Raw genomic sequence first — 20,892 nt, 5'->3', positions numbered from 1 at the left:
AGTGGACTGGCCTTGGGTCTGCTGCAACAACTTGTGAATGTTGCTGTTAAAAGGCACAGGAGCTGCACAAACTGTTCTTTCTTTCATTTTTTTAAAGTACCCCTGTGTATCCATAATCTCCTCTGCCTAATTGCATGGTCTCATGAAAGAGTCTTATTTTAATTATGGCTGAGTTGTTTGGTTTTAAAAAATAAGTAGAAAACATGTTTAGTTCTAATGACAGGGCAAAAATATCAGTGTGGTGAGATACCAAATATACTGCTATGTTTTTGTTAACCTCTCTTCCATGGTGTGTTTGCACGACTGAAAATACTTTAAACATATTTTAAATGTAAATATGTAGATGCCGTTGAATTTCTGAATCAAACCAAAGGTAGGCAATGATGATTTTCCTCGTGTACCGAAAACAGAGTATAATCAGCTGAATTCATTATAACCTCATAAGGTTCTTTTGCTGCCTAGCATTTGCAAGCCACTGTTGATCTGTTACATGCTATACACAGCCTGCGGTATAGAGGAAGATAACCCAGGATGTCTTTTCAAAATACAGGGCCAGGAACCGTTAGGGCGAAGGCAAGGAGCGGCACCCTGCGGCTGTGGAGCCCGTGAAGGCTGGGACGCTCTGGACCTCCGTCTTCCTGCAGGTTCCAACAGAGTCCTTTTTACCTCGCGGAGGTCCTTGGGTCGGAATAAGCGGCTCCTGATAAGCAGCGCTGCGCTGGAATGGAAAACAAGCAGCGGCAGCGTCTAGCCTGGGACTGGGGGCAGCTCCTCCGGGCAAGCAGGACTGTCTGCTTAGCTAAGCACTCGGAGCTTCCAGCCCGGCGAGCGAGTCTGACTGCACGCTGTGGTGGAGCTGCTGCCAAAAAGGCCACCCACATTTCTCCTCTGCCGCTGCCCTTCCCGGGACAGCCCCGCGCGCTCTCGCATTCTGCGGACGGCGCGAGGGCATCGGCGTCCTGACTCTGCGGGAGATGGAGCCCCGGTGGGAGGAGACCTCCCTGCTGAAGAAGCGGGAACGAGGCGAGGTGGAGCGAGAGAAACCGAAGCGGCCCAGGGAGGGAGCAGGTGTCGTGGGCATCGCTCGGCTGGGAGGAGACGCTCCTCCGAGCCGCCGAGCGGAGGGGAGACTCCAGGAGGAAGGCGAGGGCCAAGGACGAGGGGATTCCTCGAACGACGCCGTCCAGCGACAACGGCCCAACGGCTGCAGCAAAGCCGCGGGGCAGCAGCAGGAGGTCTCCGCAGAACAAGGCGGGAGGCCCACCCGACCCGGCTCGGCCCCGGATGAAAATGTGAGGCTCCCTGCTCCGAAGCAAGAGGTGGTCATGTTGCAAAGAAGAGCGGCGGAGACTCTGCAGCCCCCTGGAGAGACGAGGGGCTCCGACGATACCCTGATGGGGGAGCTCTCTGAGTTGGTACACAGGGTGGTGAAGAACAGCAGCTGGTGGGAGAGGCACGGCGTGGATGACACCATTATTGCCCTGAACTTCCTCAGCCTACCGCTAGGTAAGGAAGGGGCTCCCGCCGGACGCTGCTTAACCGTGTTTGGTGGGCGGGAGGGTCCTGTAATTCCACGTTGGGTTCTACTCTGTGAAATCCACTGTCATTAAGCCGCCTGCCCGTCCTACCGGTCCTCCCGTTCGGTAGAGTTGAGGCTATCCCCTGGCCAGAGAAGGTTGGGATTAAAGACCGCTGGTTATCCTTCTCTGAAGACAGAGAGGCACGTTTCAGGCAGGCTGCCCCGGAACAGTCCTTAAGGTGGGGGTGTTACTTCTTCCCCAGTGTAGGTCGAAGATCCAGTTGGTGGCCTGGTTGGTGTCTGGGTAGGTGATGTAACTGGGAAAGCCACTGAGGAAAAATAACAAAGCACATGGCAGCACCTTAAAGAATAACAGATTCCTTATTGCAGAAGCTGGTATAGAAATGGATGTGATTCATGCATGTGTATGCAGGAATAAATATGTTAATCTTCATGTAGGAAAAAAATAACACAACTGCTCTTTTGGAAACTAAGAAAGTGTGTAATCCTGATGGCTGAGCAGCATCTAGCAATGAAATCTTGTCCTACTTAAGAGTTTATTTGGAATTTCTGCCTGTCTACCAAGGGATGGGCAAGATGAAATGGAAATTTTGCCTGATCTCAAGTGCAGCAGCCTGTGGGTGGTTTGTTTGTTTGTTTTTTGGCATGCTGGCAACAATTTTCATTTAGCAACATGGCTTAATATTGTCTGATGTGCAATACAAAAGAGACAGTATTGGGACATATATTAAAAATAAGCCAGTATAAGCACTATTCCAGTGCTATCATCATTGACATTGGAACAAGACAGATTCTTAAAGAGTTTGTCATTCAAGTTTAGTTTCAAGGCATATGTGGCAAAATGTATTAAACAAGGAGAATGATAGTGGATGAACTTTTCTACAGTAATTTAAAACTGCATTACCTCGATTTATTGTATTTATTTCCTGCAACCCTGTGAAACAGCTGGGTTGAGAGTGATTAGCTCAAAGTTACCCAGTAAGCTCCATAGCTGAGTGGAACTTGAATCTGGGCTTCAACGTCTTAACTACGACACTACGCTATTGGTTTAAGGGTTGTTCTGCATGGCAACACTAAGGTGTTGCTTTCTAGTTTGGACAGCAGAAAACTCTGCCAGTTTAAGGAAGTTCTGACTGTACTTCCAACCCCTACTTTGCCTTGGCAATGAAGCAGACCAGGTGTTTTGTCCACACCAGAAGCAGGGAGGGGTGGGGAACACCTCCTTTGATGCCAGTTACTGGCTGCAGAAAACAGTGACCCTTCTGCTGTCAGATCTCCAATCCCAGGGAATGGCACTCCCTGGAATTGGAGAACTGGCCACAAAAGAGCTGTTCTCCTCCATTTCTCTCTCCCTCTTCTCTTGCTGCCTGGTGGGGAAAAGGGGGGGGACAACAAATCTTTTTAGTTTCCTTCCTACAGGGAAAGAAAATGGGGAGGAAGTGCATGGCAAAGCTGCCCAGGGACGCTGGCATAAGAACTCCATGGGCTGCTTTAATTTGGAAAGTTTCACTGTGGGGCTTCTAACAGCTGTGCCGTGGGCTCCATGGTGAAGCTGCCCGTGACTTGTTCTGTGAAGAAGTACTGGCCACAGCCCTAGGAGGAAACTGTGGGTCATTTCATTGCAGTTCCATAATGAAGCTGCCTGTGGTTTCCTTGCAGGTCTGCCGGATCTTGCAGCCCTGTGAGAAGGCCTACAGAACTGGCAGACCTGCGGAGAAGCCGAGCACAGAACTGCCAGTAACCCTGCGGGGAAGCAGCGTTTTGTACATATATCAAGCACTCTGCCACTCGACCACTGGACATGTATCAGCTTAACATGAGTCTGTGGCATAGAAGTGGGGCAGCAGCATGTGTCAAGCGTGGCCCTCATGAGTTCAGTGTGGGGGTATCAAAGTTGTGGAGTTGGGGTTGGATATTCCCCAGTTGCAAGAGCTGGTCTTGACACATGTTACTGATCTGCTGTTGACACATGTCAATATGACACATGTCCAACGGTCTCTAGGGTCACCAATGAACTCGTGTACTAAAAACTTCTCCTACTTCAGTGCAAGCTATACTGTGGTGGCAGCAGCTGTACTGCAGGGAAGCACCCTGCAGGAAACTTGTGTTGGGGGTCCTCTTAGTGCCAAAATAGCCAGCCTCCCGAAGTTTCCTTCTTCTCTCACTTTCCTGTCTCCCATCAGTTAGGAAGAGAAGTGTGAGAGATGGGTATTTTGCTCAGCAGAGAGCCTTGACTGCCCACTGCCGAAAGGTGAATGGCCCTGAAAACCAGAAGCCAGGCAGTGGAGGGGAGAATGGCCAATAGGAGCAGGATAGTTTCCTTTTCCCCAAACTTTGCTGAGAATGATTTGCTAACCCCTTGGCTCAGCTTGCGCCAACAGAAATATAAAAGCATTGTTTTTACAGAGGAGCGAGAAATGAGCAGAGGCTGCCTTTGTGGTGGCCCGGGGCAGGGAGGTTTGAGGACAGTGCAGTGCGTTCCTTTTGAGAAATTGCATATGGGCAGTCCCCACACCAGAGCAAGCAGGGTGGATGAGCCCTAAGCAATCATTGTGCTGTGGGAGTAGTACTGTTGATCTAAGATGATGAATTCCAGATAAGACAGAGGTGACCCATCTCTGTATTCTTCAGTGCCTTTATTTTGCTACATAGTCCTACAGTTAGTGAAACTCTAAAATGTTACCCTTTATGTCAGAAAGGTCTGCAACAAGAACTCAGGGAAGAAAAGCATGACAGCTTGGCTTCCCCAAAGAACTGTCCTAAGGGCAGATTTGAAACACTTTTCTCTTCTGAAGTACTCATGAGAATAGAATACCTAAAATGCATTGGATGTGAACAAACTGTCTCACCACATTACCCAATAACAATCCACCCAAACATTATATACTATACGAGAGCCTTCTCCAATCTGATATCAGGCAGATATTTTGGTTTGTAGCACTTTCTGGCCCTAGCCAACCTAGCTAAATGCCATGCGGATAGGAATGATATGTACTGTAGCCTAATACATATGGAAGGCACGAGGCTGGGGAAGCTGAAATAGGACCCCAAACAAAAGTATCAATGAAGTTAGAACTATTCTTTTTTGGAGAACTTCTGAAAACAAGTTCTTTATTCTGTAGGGCAAATTTTTGTTATGCCTTTACTCAAATTTAGTAGGAAGGCTCCAGTTCTGATTCACACTGTTCTTCCATGTATCTCCATTGGAGACCTTGGGTCAGCCACAATCTCTTGGCCTTATTTATATTGCATGTTTATTTTGAAGATAAAATAGGATAATGCAATAAATTCCTTGAAGAAAGGGCAGGACCCAGATACGATATGCATGCCAGATTCTCCTGTCTCCTGAGATAAAAAATGGCTATCACTTTGTCCAAGAGTATCTTATATGATTCATTTGATATATGATGAAGAGACTGACAACTAGGGAGAAGCACTGCTGTTAATAAAATGCTTTGCACCTATAAATATAGCAACATTATGCTATGCTGCAAGATGAACCCTGGTCCTTCAATTATTCCTAGGCTGGACAAATATTCATTGAGACTATTAATAGAACAAGGTGCCTGCTTATACTGTTAATCAATTATTCCACTAACATTGGGCTAATCTTACCCCATGAAAGTCATGTCTGGCAGATATACATTATTTTTGTATAGGAGATATGAGGATAATGCTTTCTAACATCAGATTAGAACCAGATGTGATAGCAGATCTGTAAGAGGCTAAAACATGGAATCATTACTGTCATGTCATCCTATCTGCTCGCATCCTAGAATGTGACAATACCACCTTGTCTCAAGGAATGGCCTTGCATAGACAGAGATGGTCATACTGAATTTTCTATGAATGGATGGTTCAGACAAAATAAATGCATCATATTCCCTAAAGTATTGAACTCAAAAATGGGTAAAATTGGGTCTTTAGTTATATATTTTAAAGAATGTTTATTTAATTATAACTGGGAGAGAGATATTAAAGATTATCATGCTGCAGCCTTCTCAACCTCTGGCCTGCCTTTCAAATATGGTTTGTGTTTCAAATGGGTTGGGGCTGCAACTCCCAGAATTCCCACAAATCTACCATTGCTTCAAGCGAGAAAAGTGCTGAATAACAAGAGCTCTGGATCAACTGAAATGCCCTGCTGGATCCTCAAAAAACAGAAATCTATGTATAACCCACAATTAAGCAATCCTTAAAGCGTTAAGCCTCACTAAACTGTAAACAGCAAACCAGTCTCCTGTATTCTGTCTACCTATCTACAGGCAACTGGCTAAAGAATAGAAAACAAAGAATAGGAGTAAATGGATATTTCTCACAATGAAGATATGTAACTAGTGGGGTCCCCCAAGGTTCTGTCCTAGGACTGGTGGTTTTTAACATATTTGTAAATGATCTGGGATTGGGTGTGACTAGTGGAATAGCTAAGATTGCTTATGACACCAAATTGTTCAGAGTGGTAAAAACAATACGGGACTGCAAACAGCTCCAAAAGGATCTCTGCACAAGTGGGCATCAAAATGTTAGACATCATTCAATGTGAGGAAGTGTAAAGTGATGCACACTGGAGCCAAAAATCCTAACTATAGATGCAAACTTATGGGATCAGAGCTAGCAGTGACTGATGAGGAAAGAGATCTTGGAGTAATGATAAACAGTTCAATGAAAGTGTTGACACAGTGTGCAACCACTATAAAAAAGGCCAACAACATCTTAGGGATAATTAGAAATCGTATTGAAAATAGAATTGTCAATATTATAATGCCCACATCTGGAATACTGTGTCCAGTTCTGGTTGCTGCAGCTCAAAAAGGATATAGTGAAGTTAGAGAAGGTTCAGAGGAGGGCAACTATGATGATCAAGGGGCTGGAGCAGCTTCCCTATGAAGACAGTTTTCAACATTTGGGACTTTTTAGACTAGAAAGGAGGTGAATGAGAGAGGACATAACTGAGGTGTACAAAATTATGCATGGTGTGGATAATGTGGATGAGGAAAGCTATTTTCCCCTTCCCAAAATACTATAAACAGGGGCTACCCAATGAAATTGAATCCTGGAAGAATCAGGGCAGACAAAAGGGAAAAAATTACATAATCAAACTTTGGAATCCAGCACTACAAGATGTGTTGCTGGCTACTAGTTTGGCTGGCTTCAAAAAAGGGTTGGACCAATTCATGGAAGTCATGGGGATCCATGACTGTTAGCCTTGATGGCAGGGTGATGCCTCTGAAGGCCATCTGCTGGGAGGCTAGTGGGCTTCCTTGTGCAGTTGATTGGCCACTGTGAGAACAGGCTGCTGGACTAGATGGGCCAGGGGTCCGATCCAGCAGGCACTGCTTATGTTCTTATGTACCCAAGAAGGTGTTCTCCCTCTCTCCTGTAGCTCTGAACTAAACCTAGGTATCAAATTGTATTTGTCAAGACTGCCAAGAAAATGGGTAAATGACATTAATCTGACCTGCATTGTTGCATTCTTTGCTTGTATCTAGAAAGATTCTAAATGTTTCTTTTCCATTTCCAGGATTCCTGCTTCTGCGTTCCAGCAATCCTTTTGTGTTCTTGTTGGGCATTGCTATCCTGGGTGTGGCCCATCATACAATCACTGTGAAGGCAAGCCACTTGGCTAGCCACAATGCTCTGATGGAGTCCAAATTGTGGGGGAAATTATGGAACATATTCTTCATTGAGGTTTGTTTTTAGCTACTCCTATTCTCTGAGAGATAAAAAGCAGGGCAACATTTCTGTGGTATATTCATCCAAGATAAAAAGCAGGGTAACATTTCTGTGGTATATTCATCCAAGATGAAAAACTGACAAAACTTGCATAAATTGCATAAGCTAAACCAAACAACTGTATGCATTTATTTATCTCATTTACATACTGCTAAAATTATGCAACTCTGGTGGTTTACAATCACATTTAACAAGAAAGTGAACATGGCCATTTTGTTCTTTGAAAATTGCCCATCCCGGATTGTCAAATTTTAGTATAGTCCACCATCAATGACTCACTGCAGAATTATTTGGAAATGCACGGGGATATTTCTATGCCTAAATTACCTGGCCCTAATTACTAAACTCTTTGAAATTCAGAAGTTCTCACTTACCTTGATATTATCCCTTATAAAATAAGAGGATGTTCATCATTTCTGTTTTTTATAGAGATACACAAACTGAGGCAACACGTCCCTTAAGCCACAATGTGACTTGTCTGGTTTAATTTAGTATCATGTACATCTGGCAACTGTGGTTTGTAAATTGTGGTTTAGGGGTTGATATTAGATGCAAGCCCAGCAATTGTGCTTATCATGATTCCAAGTCAGCATATATGACATATATATATATGACATATATGACAGCCAGATTCCCCAAATCTGATTCACTCAGGAATAATTCAAGTCACCTCTTTATTTACCTAAACTTCTGAATTAATCCAGAGCTGGTATTTCAAATCCCTAAAATGAATGCTGTCCTATAATTCCTGAGTATGAAAATCTAAGATCTATCATGGTTTCCATGGTGCAGAATAAATCTTTCTTGGCCCCAGAGTCCCACTTGCATCTGGGGTATTGAGGAATAAGGGTAATTTACTTTGCATATGCAAGGGAGATGAAAGATTTTGTGAAATAGGCTGCCACTTTCACAGTAATTTCCTGTAACAGCACTTTCCACAGGTACAGTATAGGGAAATCAGGGATAGGGAGGGGAAGGATAAGGTATGCCTCATATAATAGGGCTTAATAGTGAGCAAGTTTCCATTTATGCCAATAAGGCTGCAGCAGGATCCATGAACCTTGGTGCTTAGAACTCATTTCTCAGTACAATGCATTATGAACAGTCCTGGTCTCAGCCTAGATTAATTTTAGATTAGTCATTGACTGGAGTCCAGTTTTAAAGAAGTATTTCTTGACAGGGTGGTGGTTTGAATGTTTGTTAAGTCATTATTTGCTTTAAGCATGGTTTGTTGAAATAATTTTGGGTTTAGGAATCTCAGTAAATTGATTTATGCAAATAAATCATGATGCACAAGCCACATTTGCCAGATTCATACAACCCAAAGTATAATGTTTCCAGATTTGGTTTCTTTGGTGTTCTGGGAGGGAAAGTCTAGCTCAGTGCTACATTGGTCTATTGCTTGTGTGAATGCAATAATAATGAAGTAATAATACCAGTGATTAAACTAATAATGGCTACTTAAGATCAGAGAGATTATAGCAGCTGCCAGGAAGATTAAATCTGCAATCTGGATTTTTAAAAGGAGGCATGTTATTTATATTGTGAAGAATATCAATAGTTGGCACTTGAGAATTTCTTGATATTCCGTAAATATATTGTTGAGTTATTTGGACATAACCCCTTAGGGACAAAGACATCCCACCTCCCAGTTAATTAACTAATTAAATTTGTCAGTTATGCCATGGCAGGAACCAGAAATCTTATCTTAGTCTGGTAAAGTTCTCTTTCCTTTTTTACTGGATGATGATGGATAATTGCACTAATACATTTGAAAATCCTCTCCACCTTTCTCTTGTTAGGCCACAAAAACTAATAAAAGTTGTGCCACAATTGGTAGTAGCTAGTTCTATTGTGTTTTTGCAACTTGGTAGAATTGGATATATTTAATAGCCTTTAATAGTATTTGTAATTAAATGTAGGAAGCTGTATTGCACATCACAACAAAAGAGAACTACTTAATTCACTCGGCTCCAATCTGGCCTTGTGCTGATTGGGGGGATTTCTGTACCACTGAAGGACAAATGGTTGGAGCACCTTGAAGTAATCCAATAGTCAATAATCTATTTCTTCTCAAAAGCATTCCAAGGAGATCAAAAATATTTTTTTGCATGTAAATCAAAGGAGATAATTACATTTTTATTTTTTTATCTGAAAAGGATGGGTGGGAAATAGCCAGCATACAAACCCCAAGAAAAGGTACTTCTTGGAAAAAACAGATTCACAGAACTCAACCAGTAATGCATTGCAGTTGAAGTAAGTGTAAAGAGTAAATGAAGACTATTTATACCTGATCCATTTTAGGAAGCTCATTTATTGACCCAGGTGAAGTGCTTTTGTATTCTGTATCACATGTGGAGCAGGAAAGGATATTTCTGTTCACAATTAGAATAACTGAATGGCCCTCAGAGAACAGAAAATACTTTGCCTATTTTCTGTTTCCAAACCTCTAGTATTTTGGAGTGGTGTGGGTATATTAAATGCATACTTACACAAACATGTGAAACTCTGCAGTAGAAGGGAGCAACTTGGGGAGCTGCTTGGGAAAAAAAACACCTTCTGAATCTGTTTCTGTGGCTCCCAACTGCTGTTTCTTTTTCCCTGAAGTGGGTTTTCTGTTTTAAAAATGGCTGACAAACTATAGCAAGATAGGCAAACTGGTACCTTAGGGATTTTGTGCTTGGATTTCATAGAATCACAGAATTGGGAGGGACCATTTTGGCCATCAGGTCCAATATCCTGCTTAGTGCAGGAACCCAAATTAAAGAATTCTGGACAAATGGCGATCTAGTCTCCACTTGAACACATCTAGTGAAGGCAGCCCAACACTTCTCTGCATGATTGGTTCCATTTTTGAATTGCTCTTACTGTTTCTGTAACATTTAATCATCATCTGCCGTGTAACTCCATTATTCTGTCTCCTGCACTCTGGAGCGAGAGAGAACAAGCCTTGACCTACTTGGATCTGACATACTTTTGGGCATCTGAAGAGTGCTATCTTGCATTTGTCTTTTCTCAAGGCTAAACATGCCCAACCACATCAATCTCTCTCTTCATAAAGAGAGGTCTGAGCTCCCTCATTATCCATACTGCTGTTCTCTGAAGCTTCTTTGGATGCTTTTAAAGTGTGGTTCCCAGAACTGGGCACAGAAATCTAAATGAGATCTGGACACAAATCTAGATGAGATCTGTCCAAACCAGAATAAAGTAGAACAATTACTTCTCATGATTTGGAAATTATATTTCTAATTATACTTCCCTTCAATCCCAGCTAGCATGGCCAGTGGCATTAGTCTGTGGAAACTGAGTCAGAGTATCTGGAGAATAACAAGTTCTGAGCTGTAAATGTTTTACGTATAATTGGATGACATAGGCTGACGAAATGTCTCCACTGCTACGTTATAAACCTCTGAGGGTGACTACGGTGAAACCACTTATCCCACCTATTCTTGTTTAAGTCAAAGGTCTCCTCTGAATTAAGTGATTTGAAGATTTATGGTCTTATCAGCATTGTTTTAAAACTGTCACACTCTAACAAGCAACAATCAAATTTAGAAACGCAACTTTGGAGATCTTCATTTGAGTCCTAAATGCATGATCAGCTACAGCCTTCCTCATCTTGGTTCCTTCCAACTATGTTGGACTGCAACTCCGATCATTCAGTATCATGCTGGAGTTCATCATTTCTTGGGTGATGGGAGTCTGTTGGGTACCATAGATGGTACATATACATATGTGGGCTAATGCAGTGTTCTTTACTTACCATTTCTTTCTCCTCCAGGTTTGCTCCGCTTTCACAGCAGAACGGGGGTCCTACAACCATGTAAAAATGCACCATGCTTATACAAACGTCATTGGCCTTGGGGATTCCAGTACATGGAAGGTTCCTTTCCTGAATCGTTATGTTTACATGTTCATTGCACCTATTGCTGTACCTATTATCACTCCCTTAGTGGCTATTGGTATGTTACTGTCCTCTGAATCCTTTTACTAATTAGTATACCCTTTTCTTCATTAGTTTTACAGTGTTAAATGTAGAATGCAATTAAATGTCTTCATTCATTCATATTGTTTGTCACTGTAGCTCACCATATGTAGTATCCTGCCTTTGAAAGAATCTGAGAAGTAGAATGAATAAAGATAAACCAGCCTAAACCTTCTTCCATGAAATAAAGCTATCAACCTAGCAGCTTGCAACATAAATTAGATTATTTGATATGTTATTGGATATGTGCTTCCCTCTGCTCCTGTTCAATTAAAAAATAGACATCTATGCTAAAAAAAAAAAAAAAAAGGCCAGATTTTGAAAGATTATGATCAGGCCTCCTGATTTTTTTTTTAAAAGAGAATTTCACATTTGATCAGAGAATGAACACTGGGGAAAGGGGTATCTGATCCTTTCCCCAGAACAACTACATTATTCCCTCCCCCCAAGCTGCAATACATCTCACAGGGGAAACTCTATCTTTATTTTCTTCTTTTGGGAGTTCCAGGCCATCAAAAAAATAGCACAAAGGACAATTTTGAACTCCTTCTTTCAAAGCACTTTTTTTGGACGTTTTAAACCTTGTAGCCCTGTCCTAAATCTTACCAGATATCTCCTAAATGATGTCAGCTTGCAAAAAATTGTGGTTGCAGTTCAGCAGATATAAAATTACTTAAGGGAGAAACGGTAGTTTACACCAAACCTGCACTACCTTTCCACGTTCCATAGCAGTGTGATTTCCCATAGTAGCAGCCCCTTGTCAAGCCCCTTAACTGCAGAGCACAATCAAGGATATAGACTTTTTAAAATTAGTTTTAAAGCTAAGGATTAGGGCTTAGAGTGTAAGATCTTGAGAACAGATGAGAGGAAACTTCTAGTCATTCCTTATTAGTGAGTTCATTAGGCAAGGTCTCTGAATTTCTTTCTTCAAGGCTGTTTGCATGATGGACTAAGTATCCATTTCTTTGATAAGTCTGTAACGTCCTCTTCCATCTCTCAATTGTTTGTCTCAATAAATACCCCTTTCCCTTTCTCAGCCTCAGCGCAATTTCTCATACCACTTATCTACAGAGTAGCAACAAGAAGACACAGTAGCTTCCCTACTCACTAACTGATGTTTCCATAGGTTTACTCACAGAAGTTGAACTGAGAACTGCCATTCGGACTCTCTGTTGTATATTCATTGGTCTGTATGCCCATTATTGGCTGCTGCTTAATGTCTCAGGGTTCCAATCTACCTGGTATGCTCTTGGCTGTATGCTGATCACACGTGCTCTCCTCGCCCATGCGTACATCCATGTTAATATCTTCCAGGTAAGGCTACCAACCCTATACTGTATAAAGAAATCTACAACGTGGCGTCCTTCACTGTGACTCATAAATGCCTGCATTGGTAAAGTGCCCATGTTTTCCCATTGACTGGGAAACCAAAGAGGTTGAGAAAGGGGATTTTGGAGACTCTTTCAAGTCAATTAGAACAACCATTTTCAATGATTTTGCTGTATGTGGGTGTGCTAAAAGATTGCGTTGAGGCGATGATCTTGTGCATAGTCATGTAAAAGTAAGCATGCTTCTAGCTGTAGGCTTCTTAGAAGTACCAGATAGTATTGAGCAGTCATTTCATCACTCATTCCTTAATAGATACTTTCTGGTTAAAAAAAAAACACTGGGAAAATATGGTAGAGTTTCAGATTGTCCTGAACTCTAATAAATATAGTCTTACATAAACTTGGTGAGACTTGCTTCCAGGTATTTGACTGTATCCTTCCTTCCTTCCCTTCTTTCTTTTTGTCATAAAATTAAATGCTGAATACTGAGTGTTTCTCAGAAAGATTCTAATTTGCAGTTGGGGAGCTTGGAGCTCCAAATGTTGCTGAATTCCCAACATCTGTCTCCACTGGCTGTGCTGGCTGAGTTCAGTAACATGTAGAGGGCTACATGTTTTCTGTCCCTTGTTCATACCTGTTCCCTTTTTGTGTGAGTTTTTCTCCAAATATTCCACAGAGTGAAATCAATAAAATTGCAAAGGATTTGGACAAATCATTCAGATGTTCCTTTTCACAGTTAAAAATCCTTCTTGGCTGACAGCATTGCTATCCAAGATTTTTGGCTTCCTGACTTCCTAATAAACTAACATTTGTGGTTTATCTTTAGCATATTGGCCTCCCCATGTTTTCAGCTGATAAGAAGCCAAAACGAATCCACATGATGAGCTGCGGGGTTCTCAATTTGCCTCGAAATCCTCTGCTGGACTGGGCTTTTGGACATTCACTCATTAGTTGTCATGTGGAGCATCATCTCTTCCCAACTTTTTCTGATAACATGTGCCTAAAGGTACGAGGTTGAATAGCAGCTGGAATGGGCATTTTAATGGGGCAAAATAAATGTCTGTTGAATATTTACTTGCAAAGAGAAGAGTATGTAATTAACAGATGATGAGTTTCATATAGGCCAAAATCCTATCCTTCAGAAACAGAAAAAACATATGTTCTTGGTCAGAAATTAGTTTTACCAGAGTTCAGGCTGCTTTGAGATTGAAATGGGGCATTGGGCAAAAACTACAAATCCCATTCAATAGGCCTGAAATAATATTTTCTGAAGAATAAGTTTCATTTTTGTATTATAAGAAATATATTTCATATTTTTAATACCTGTACTCATTGATTTTCCACAATTGGATATTCTAATTCTTCCTTCCACAGATCAAATATATAGCTAATACTAGATTTCATTTTACTTTTTAATACTTTATATAACAAAATTGTTGGTTACTATTCAAGTGCAGCATCTCTTAAAGAAGATAAAATTGCAGGTACCTCAGAGGTTGCTAAAGCTTCCAGTCTATACTGTTTAATTAATACATATTTCAGTTGTATATATTGCTAAATATATATTGAAGGCAAGTTAAACACAAAAGACAATATCTCAAAACCTTTAAAACAGCCATTAAAAATTTCTGTCATTTTTAGCTGACCAATGATGCTCTCTATATTTGGCTCTGGGCCTATCCTAATCAATAATAAAAACAAGTAATTACTGTAATACTAACCTTACCTTCCCATTTCAGATAAAACCTGTGGTTTCTCAGTATTTGAAAAAGAAGAATTTACGATACAATGAGGATTCTTACTGGTCCCGCTTGAAGCTGTTCCTGGACAGATATGAAGAACTGATGGTCCATGCACCTCCTATTTCTGAACTTGTTGGGATTCAGTAATGTTACCTTTATGGCTAGAGATAGAGCCTTAAGGAAGCATGGTTTCTTTTTCCCAGATCAATGCATTTAAAGCCCAAGTTAAGTTATCGTGGAGAAAATCAGTATGTCTTTTATGTCTTCCATATGGGACAAGCAAAAATTATCTTTAGATACTGGATCCAGCTGCCCAGTAATGGGTCACAGGGGAAAATCAATAGCTCCAATTGATTCTGATGTACCACCTTTGCTTTTCTTCTCTGCTGTACTAATCTTTGCACACTGTTATCTTTAATGGATCATTTCCATTCTGCTATTCTGCAATTTAAGGGAGGGAATTATAAGGGCTATTTAACATTCTTCCTCTTACACTAAGATAACTTCCAAGTTAAAAGACATTCGTACAGTGAAAACTTTGAAAAGTTGTGTGTAGCAATTTCTTTTCCTCATCTTGGGTGTAAGACTCAGACAGATGACATAGATCACTGCTGCTAACTGATCTGAAATCCACAGTGGAGGAAATATATGTATTTCTGCAATAGATGTATTTCTTTAGAGCAGCCTTCCCCAATTGGTGCCTTCTAGATATGCAGAAACGCCAATTATCAGAATGCCAGCTAGCATGGGATTTTCCGAAATTCTATAACATCTGGAAAGAACACCTGGAAAGAAACTATTTGAGGAAGGTTTTCCTAGAGGTTAATTCCTTTGGGAGCATAAAGAAACACGAAAATACTGCATTGACTGTTGGACTGATACTCACAGAACTCTAATCACGTGGGACCTTCGTATTGTAAAGAGGTACGTCTTGCCACATGCTTAATGGATTTTTATCTTTAGCATACCCTCAAGGTGACAGCCCCTAGCCTACCTTGACTGTGCTGGGAAGCTTAGGAGGGTCAGGCCTAGTGTGTGCTTAGATGGTAAACCTCCAGGGAATCCCAGGTTTGAGGGCTAGACTGGGAAGTCAGAAACTACCCTGGAAGACAACAATAGTAAGCCACTTTTGTACTATTGCCAACCCCCCCCCCCAATACATGGATCCGTTATTGAAGTCACCAAGAGTTGAGCTTGACTTGAAGGAGACTTTATTAAAATTTCTCCTGTTGCAAAAAGCAAAAAGCAAAAAAAAAAAGTTTATCCAAAACATGATGGCAAATGGTTGAAGGGAACAGAACTATCATTACCAGTGGAACTTTTATTAACAAAAGTGATGCAAAGAAGGACTGTATGAAAGTTCCTGCTGAAGAAGATGGTGGTATATATGCAAAGAGGGACTAAATTATTACCCAGTCCACTAAATTATTACCCAATCCACTTTTCCTTTTGGATACTAAAAGGAAAAGTATAAAGCAAGCAGATTAGGCAGGCAATAGCAACTAGATAGCCTTGAAAAAATATTCTGAAGTAAACTCTGACCTGATGAGCTGGCACGATCACCATGTTCTCTGCTAGGTCAAAACCAGTTATTTGTTCTCAAGGTAAAAAATGTTTATGCAAATGTTTATGCAGCATGCAGGTGTAAGGAATCTTCTTAAAGAATGAACATCCACATGTTTATTATATGTTGCCTGGGTATTTATTACATGAAAATTAGCTAAACGATCATGTATGCTGGGAATCTATGTATTCTGCTCTTGTTTCTACCCAAGGGTCCTTTTTTCCTTTCTGGAGACGTGCCCAATGATCACTGTTTATTATTTATGGAAGGAAGGTGCATACTGTTAACTTTCTCCAGCTTGTTAGTAGTTTCACTTGGGATATATCCCTAATATTGCTGAAACATTTCTATCAGGAGAACGTGCTTTTCAAATAGGTAATGAAAATATATTTCTGTCTTTTACCCAATTCATTTAACGTCTAAAAACTGGTTTGGGGAAATCTGGAATATTACTAAGAACTGAAGGGGTAACGGTAAAGCAGGAAGGGAAAGCTAAAGCTGAGCTATGGAGAACAGAGAGAGATAACTTCACTATCCTGAAAACATGTATCTGTGAGTGGATACTTAGTGTGTGAATATATATATATATATCTTTTGAACAGTTCCATACTAAGAAAAATAGTCTCCTTTGAGTTATGCTTAGCTTCCAGTGACTTCATGCACACATCTGGGTAGCTTTGTTGGCAACAGTATGAAAGTGGTTTCCCAGTGCCCTTTGTTGAATGCCCTTTCTGATTTCTCAGCCTAGCCTACATCCTGCTTGTACTCTGGAAGAATCTTATCCTAACACTCACAGGGCCTCACCCTGCTTCATTGATTTAGGGTGTTACATGAACTCAATCAGTGTGTCAGGTAAATCAGGATATAAGTTTACCATGGGTGAATCTAGACCATTATGGTTTATTGAATAAAACATGCTTAATAAATCTGCTTTAAGTGTGATGTCTGAACCCAGCTATACACTTGAGTGGATAGAAAATGAAAGTAAACCATAGTTTGGTGTCTGGCTCAGGACAAATGAAGCAACAGGCATTAAAAGTCCTCAGAGAAGAGTATACCTCTAAACATTCACATATATTTCTGGAAACCAGTCTAACCTTTAAAAACATACAGAGTTGGTTTTTTAATGAAACCTTCAATTTGATGGGCACTGAGTGAAATTAAGGCTTTATCATTTCAGACTGGAAGTGAACACTGCATAGGGAATAATCCTGAGCTGGCAGAATGGGGTTGGTTTAATTTCCTATCCATTCATCTACATTAACTCATTTTATAATGGTTTGATTAATCAACATCACAATTCTGTGATTTGCAAGGCTCTAAAGGCTTCCCAGTCCAGTGGCACAAAGATGAAAAAGGGGGAGCATTATTCAACCCAGCCTTACTCTGATTTTGTTTCAGATTGTGTGAAAAATCAATTCCACTGCCACATACTGCTAACATGATCACGGTTCAGTTTGGAAACAGTAAGTTTGACCAGCTGTATCCTGTCTGGAATAAAGCTTAACTATGTGTGTATGTATTCAATCTAGCTAGAAGCAAACACCCTTAAGGCCAATGGGGCTTATTCACAGCTAAGTGCTCACAGTATTCCACCCTTAACAGATACTAAAATTGAATAAAGTATACTCTGGCTGGGTTCAGACATGCTAAGCCAAAATTGGGTTTTATCTGCAGCCAGTTGTGCATTATTTAATAAATCATACAGTAGTAAAACAAATGGAGTCTTAGCTAGGGCTACCATATATAGCTGCAAAAACCTAGACAGCCACAAGAGGGAAGCAAAGAGATACAAAACGACTGCCATCTAGTGGTTGCCTGTAGTTCTGCAGTCCATAGATAGTAGCCCTAGTTAAGCGTAACAGATAAATCCACTGACATATATATGTAAGTGTCACACTATTTTGCACTCTGTGTAATGCTTCAGAAGCATCATTATGCAGAGCACAGAAGAGGAATCAGAAATACTAAGCCAAAGAAATTAATGGCATGAGATAAGGAAAAAAGGAAACATAGATAAAACTCTTTTACATCAATACCATTCAGTATATCTCTCCATACCTTTTTATCCTTGCAAACCAACTTTTGGTTCTAAATGCTGCTTCATACATTGCTTTTTGTTCTTTAAATTTATTTTTTTCAGACTCTCATCAATTCCAACATGACTTTTTCAGTCTTCCCTTTCCTCTCAATCTTTCACTCTTCCTTCATATATTTGTCTTACAATTAGATCCTCATTAATTCTATATGCATGACCAAACCACCTCAAAATACTTATTTCATGCTGGTCTCTCACTTTTGTATTAAATTCACATTCATTCATTCACATTCATCATTTTTCATCTAATATACCCAACTCTAATTTCCAACATAACAAACTGGCAGAAGCCTACTCTTATACACAGCCATTTTTTTTTCCAATGAACATTCATTCTTCACAAAAGAAACTTTACCAACTCTTTCTACCAATACTTCCACGTCTTAAAATTTCTCAGTCCAGTTTACCACCTTTACTAAACTTATTGCCAAGATATAAAAATTCATTTACTTGTTCTAGGGTTTTTATGCCATTTATGTATAACTTGCAATGGTTCACAACTCCCTTGGTCTTTGGTACATTAATCTGCAGATTCAAGTTCCTCAGTGCATCATACAATCTAACACTGGCTGCAAATTATTCATGTTCTCAGCCAACAATTCAGCCTTATCTGCAGACAAACATTTAAGTATATTTATGTTTCCAACCAACACACCATTAACATCATCAGAAACATTCCTTATACTATAGTCGCCCAGAGTCGTTGAGAGTGTGGCATACAAATAATAGCAGCAGCAGCAGCAGCAGCAGCAGCAGCAGCAGCAGCAGCAGCATTGAACAACCAAGGGGACATCACACACAGCTATCTCATTCCCTGCTCAGTCTTGAGCCATTTGCTAAGCATACCAATTATTTTCACACATACTCTATTTCCACCATATACCACTCTTACTACATTCAGCAACCAACCTTCAATTCTATTTGCACAAAATGTTCAGTTGTTCAAAACACAGGTATAGTGTGTTTTGTAAAAGAAGTATTTTGTGGTGGATTGATCATGTGAGAGAATTCATGAGGATCTAACTGCAAAACTGCTTCTTCTAAATAAACATACAATAAACTTTCTCACATTCATTTCTTAATGATCTGCTGAAGAGCAAAAATCTGGTCTGCACATGCCCTGCTTGCCCTAAAGTTGCACTATACAGTGGTACCTCTACTTACGAACTTAATCCGTTCCGTGACTCTGATCGCAAGTCGAGTTGGTCGCAAGTCGAAGTACATTTTCCCATAAGGTTCAATGTAATTACCGTTAATCCGTTCTGGCGTCCGCAGACCACGCGGCAGGGCGGAAAAAATGGCCGCGGACCACGTGTCAGGGGTGGAAAAACGGCCGCGGACCATGTGGAACGGGTGGAAAATGGCCGCGGACCATGTGGAATGGGTGGAAAAATGGCCGTGGACCACGTGGAACGGACAGAAAATGGCCGTGGACCACGTGGCACGGGCGGAAAAATGGCCGCGGTCCACATGGCACAGGTGGAAAATGGCTCGTAAGTCGAGGCGAGTTTGTAAGTAGAGGTAAATTTTTGGGGCCGGAGCTGATCGTATCTTGAAAATTTCGTAAGTAGGGGTGTTCATAAGTAGAGGTACCACTGTACTTCCCTGTTTAAGTTGCTTGCTCCTTTTGACTGTGCTCTTCTGCAAATTATGTTTTCTAGTTTTACTGCTTCTACTGCTTTTTGTTTTTATGGTTTTATTATTTGTTGTACTGTTCTTTTTTTAACTTTGTTTGCCACTCAGAATCACATATAAACAAACAATAAATAAACCAACAAACAATCCTTTTCTCTCTATACACATTATATCCATTCGTCTCTCATCCTCATTTTTTGCAACAAACATTTTTATATGCAGTTTCCTCATCCAGAGTGAATTTCACTTCATTGTTCCACCAAGCACTCTTTCATAGTTGTCATTCGTGTAACTCCACACAATTCTGTGGCACTCTGTAACATAATTCTTTTCACTCCATTCCAAGCAGCTTCTGCATCCTCTCTCTTTAGTACACCTAACTATTCATTCTGTTTGGAGATTTATCTATCTATCAATAGTTTTGATACAGGAGGACTCAAACTTTCTCTTCCTCCAGTCACGGTACTTTCACTTGTTTCTTTCTCTTACTTCATTTTCTTCCATTTCCATTTCCCCCAAGATCCACTCAAGATGCTATCAAAAAATGGTCTATCCCACATTCCAAACTTCTCATCCCTCTTATATCCTTCACTCATTCCCTTGATCTTTCATCATAATCAGATCATGCTTTTAGACTTGCATTCACTTTGCCATGCTATGTAATAACAAAATTATACTTAAAGCACAGCTTCCAAAGAGACCTTTTTCTCAGTAGATGACTCACCAACTTAGGGCTATGCTGCTCTCCTGAAAAGCTCCACGCAGCATTAAGACTAAAACTCCTCACTTCAGAAAAATCTCTCAGCATGCAGGAATGGGTATTTAAAAATGCTATTTTAGGGAAATATATTTCAATTGTGAATCAGATTTTTTAAAAATGTGAATCACTTTGCATATGATGGAGAAACATAAAGAGAACCCTTAAGGTTCCAGGGATGGTGGAGTTGAATACCAGATCCTGAGAATAAAGAAAGGTGCTATACAACCCTTGTGCTCTATTTTTGAGGCTTCTGTTGACTTTTTTTCTTTCAGGTATGTATTTAACTTACTGCATATCCTTACTTTCCACCAAAGATAATGCTCGAGATAGTTAACAATAAAACATACTGAATAATATAAAAAAATTATATTATCACAGGCTAACTCTCATTAAAATAATTTTGCTGCTATCGCCTTCAGAAACTTAGCAATGTCAGCTTGAACCCCAAGACCTACCTACATTAAAAAATAACAACCATTATCATGCCTTTTGCTTGCTGACAGAGAT

General features: G+C 40.5%; 1 protein-coding gene across 1 annotated transcript; it reads left to right on the top strand.

Annotated features, from left to right (window-relative positions):
- Positions 1-846: 846 nt before the first annotated feature.
- Positions 847-20,610, top strand: FADS6 (fatty acid desaturase 6). The gene is made up of 6 exons (XM_007436421.3): positions 847-1,506; positions 7,062-7,228; positions 11,055-11,235; positions 12,385-12,572; positions 13,413-13,592; positions 14,326-20,610. The coding sequence occupies exons 1-6, from the start codon at positions 975-977 to the stop codon at positions 14,473-14,475; spliced, it is 1,398 nt and encodes a 465-aa protein (XP_007436483.3). The 5' UTR covers positions 847-974; the 3' UTR covers positions 14,476-20,610.
- The last annotated feature ends 282 nt before the right edge of the window (positions 20,611-20,892 follow it).

This window comes from Python bivittatus, unplaced genomic scaffold, assembly GCF_059951505.1.
Source record: "Python bivittatus isolate LINGU-HERP-01145 unplaced genomic scaffold, Pbiv_v1 ctg000080_np1212, whole genome shotgun sequence".
NCBI lineage: Eukaryota > Metazoa > Chordata > Lepidosauria > Squamata > Pythonidae > Python > Python bivittatus.
The sequence above is the reverse complement of the archived record's forward strand: the minus strand, read 5'-3'. Positions and strand labels throughout refer to the sequence as shown.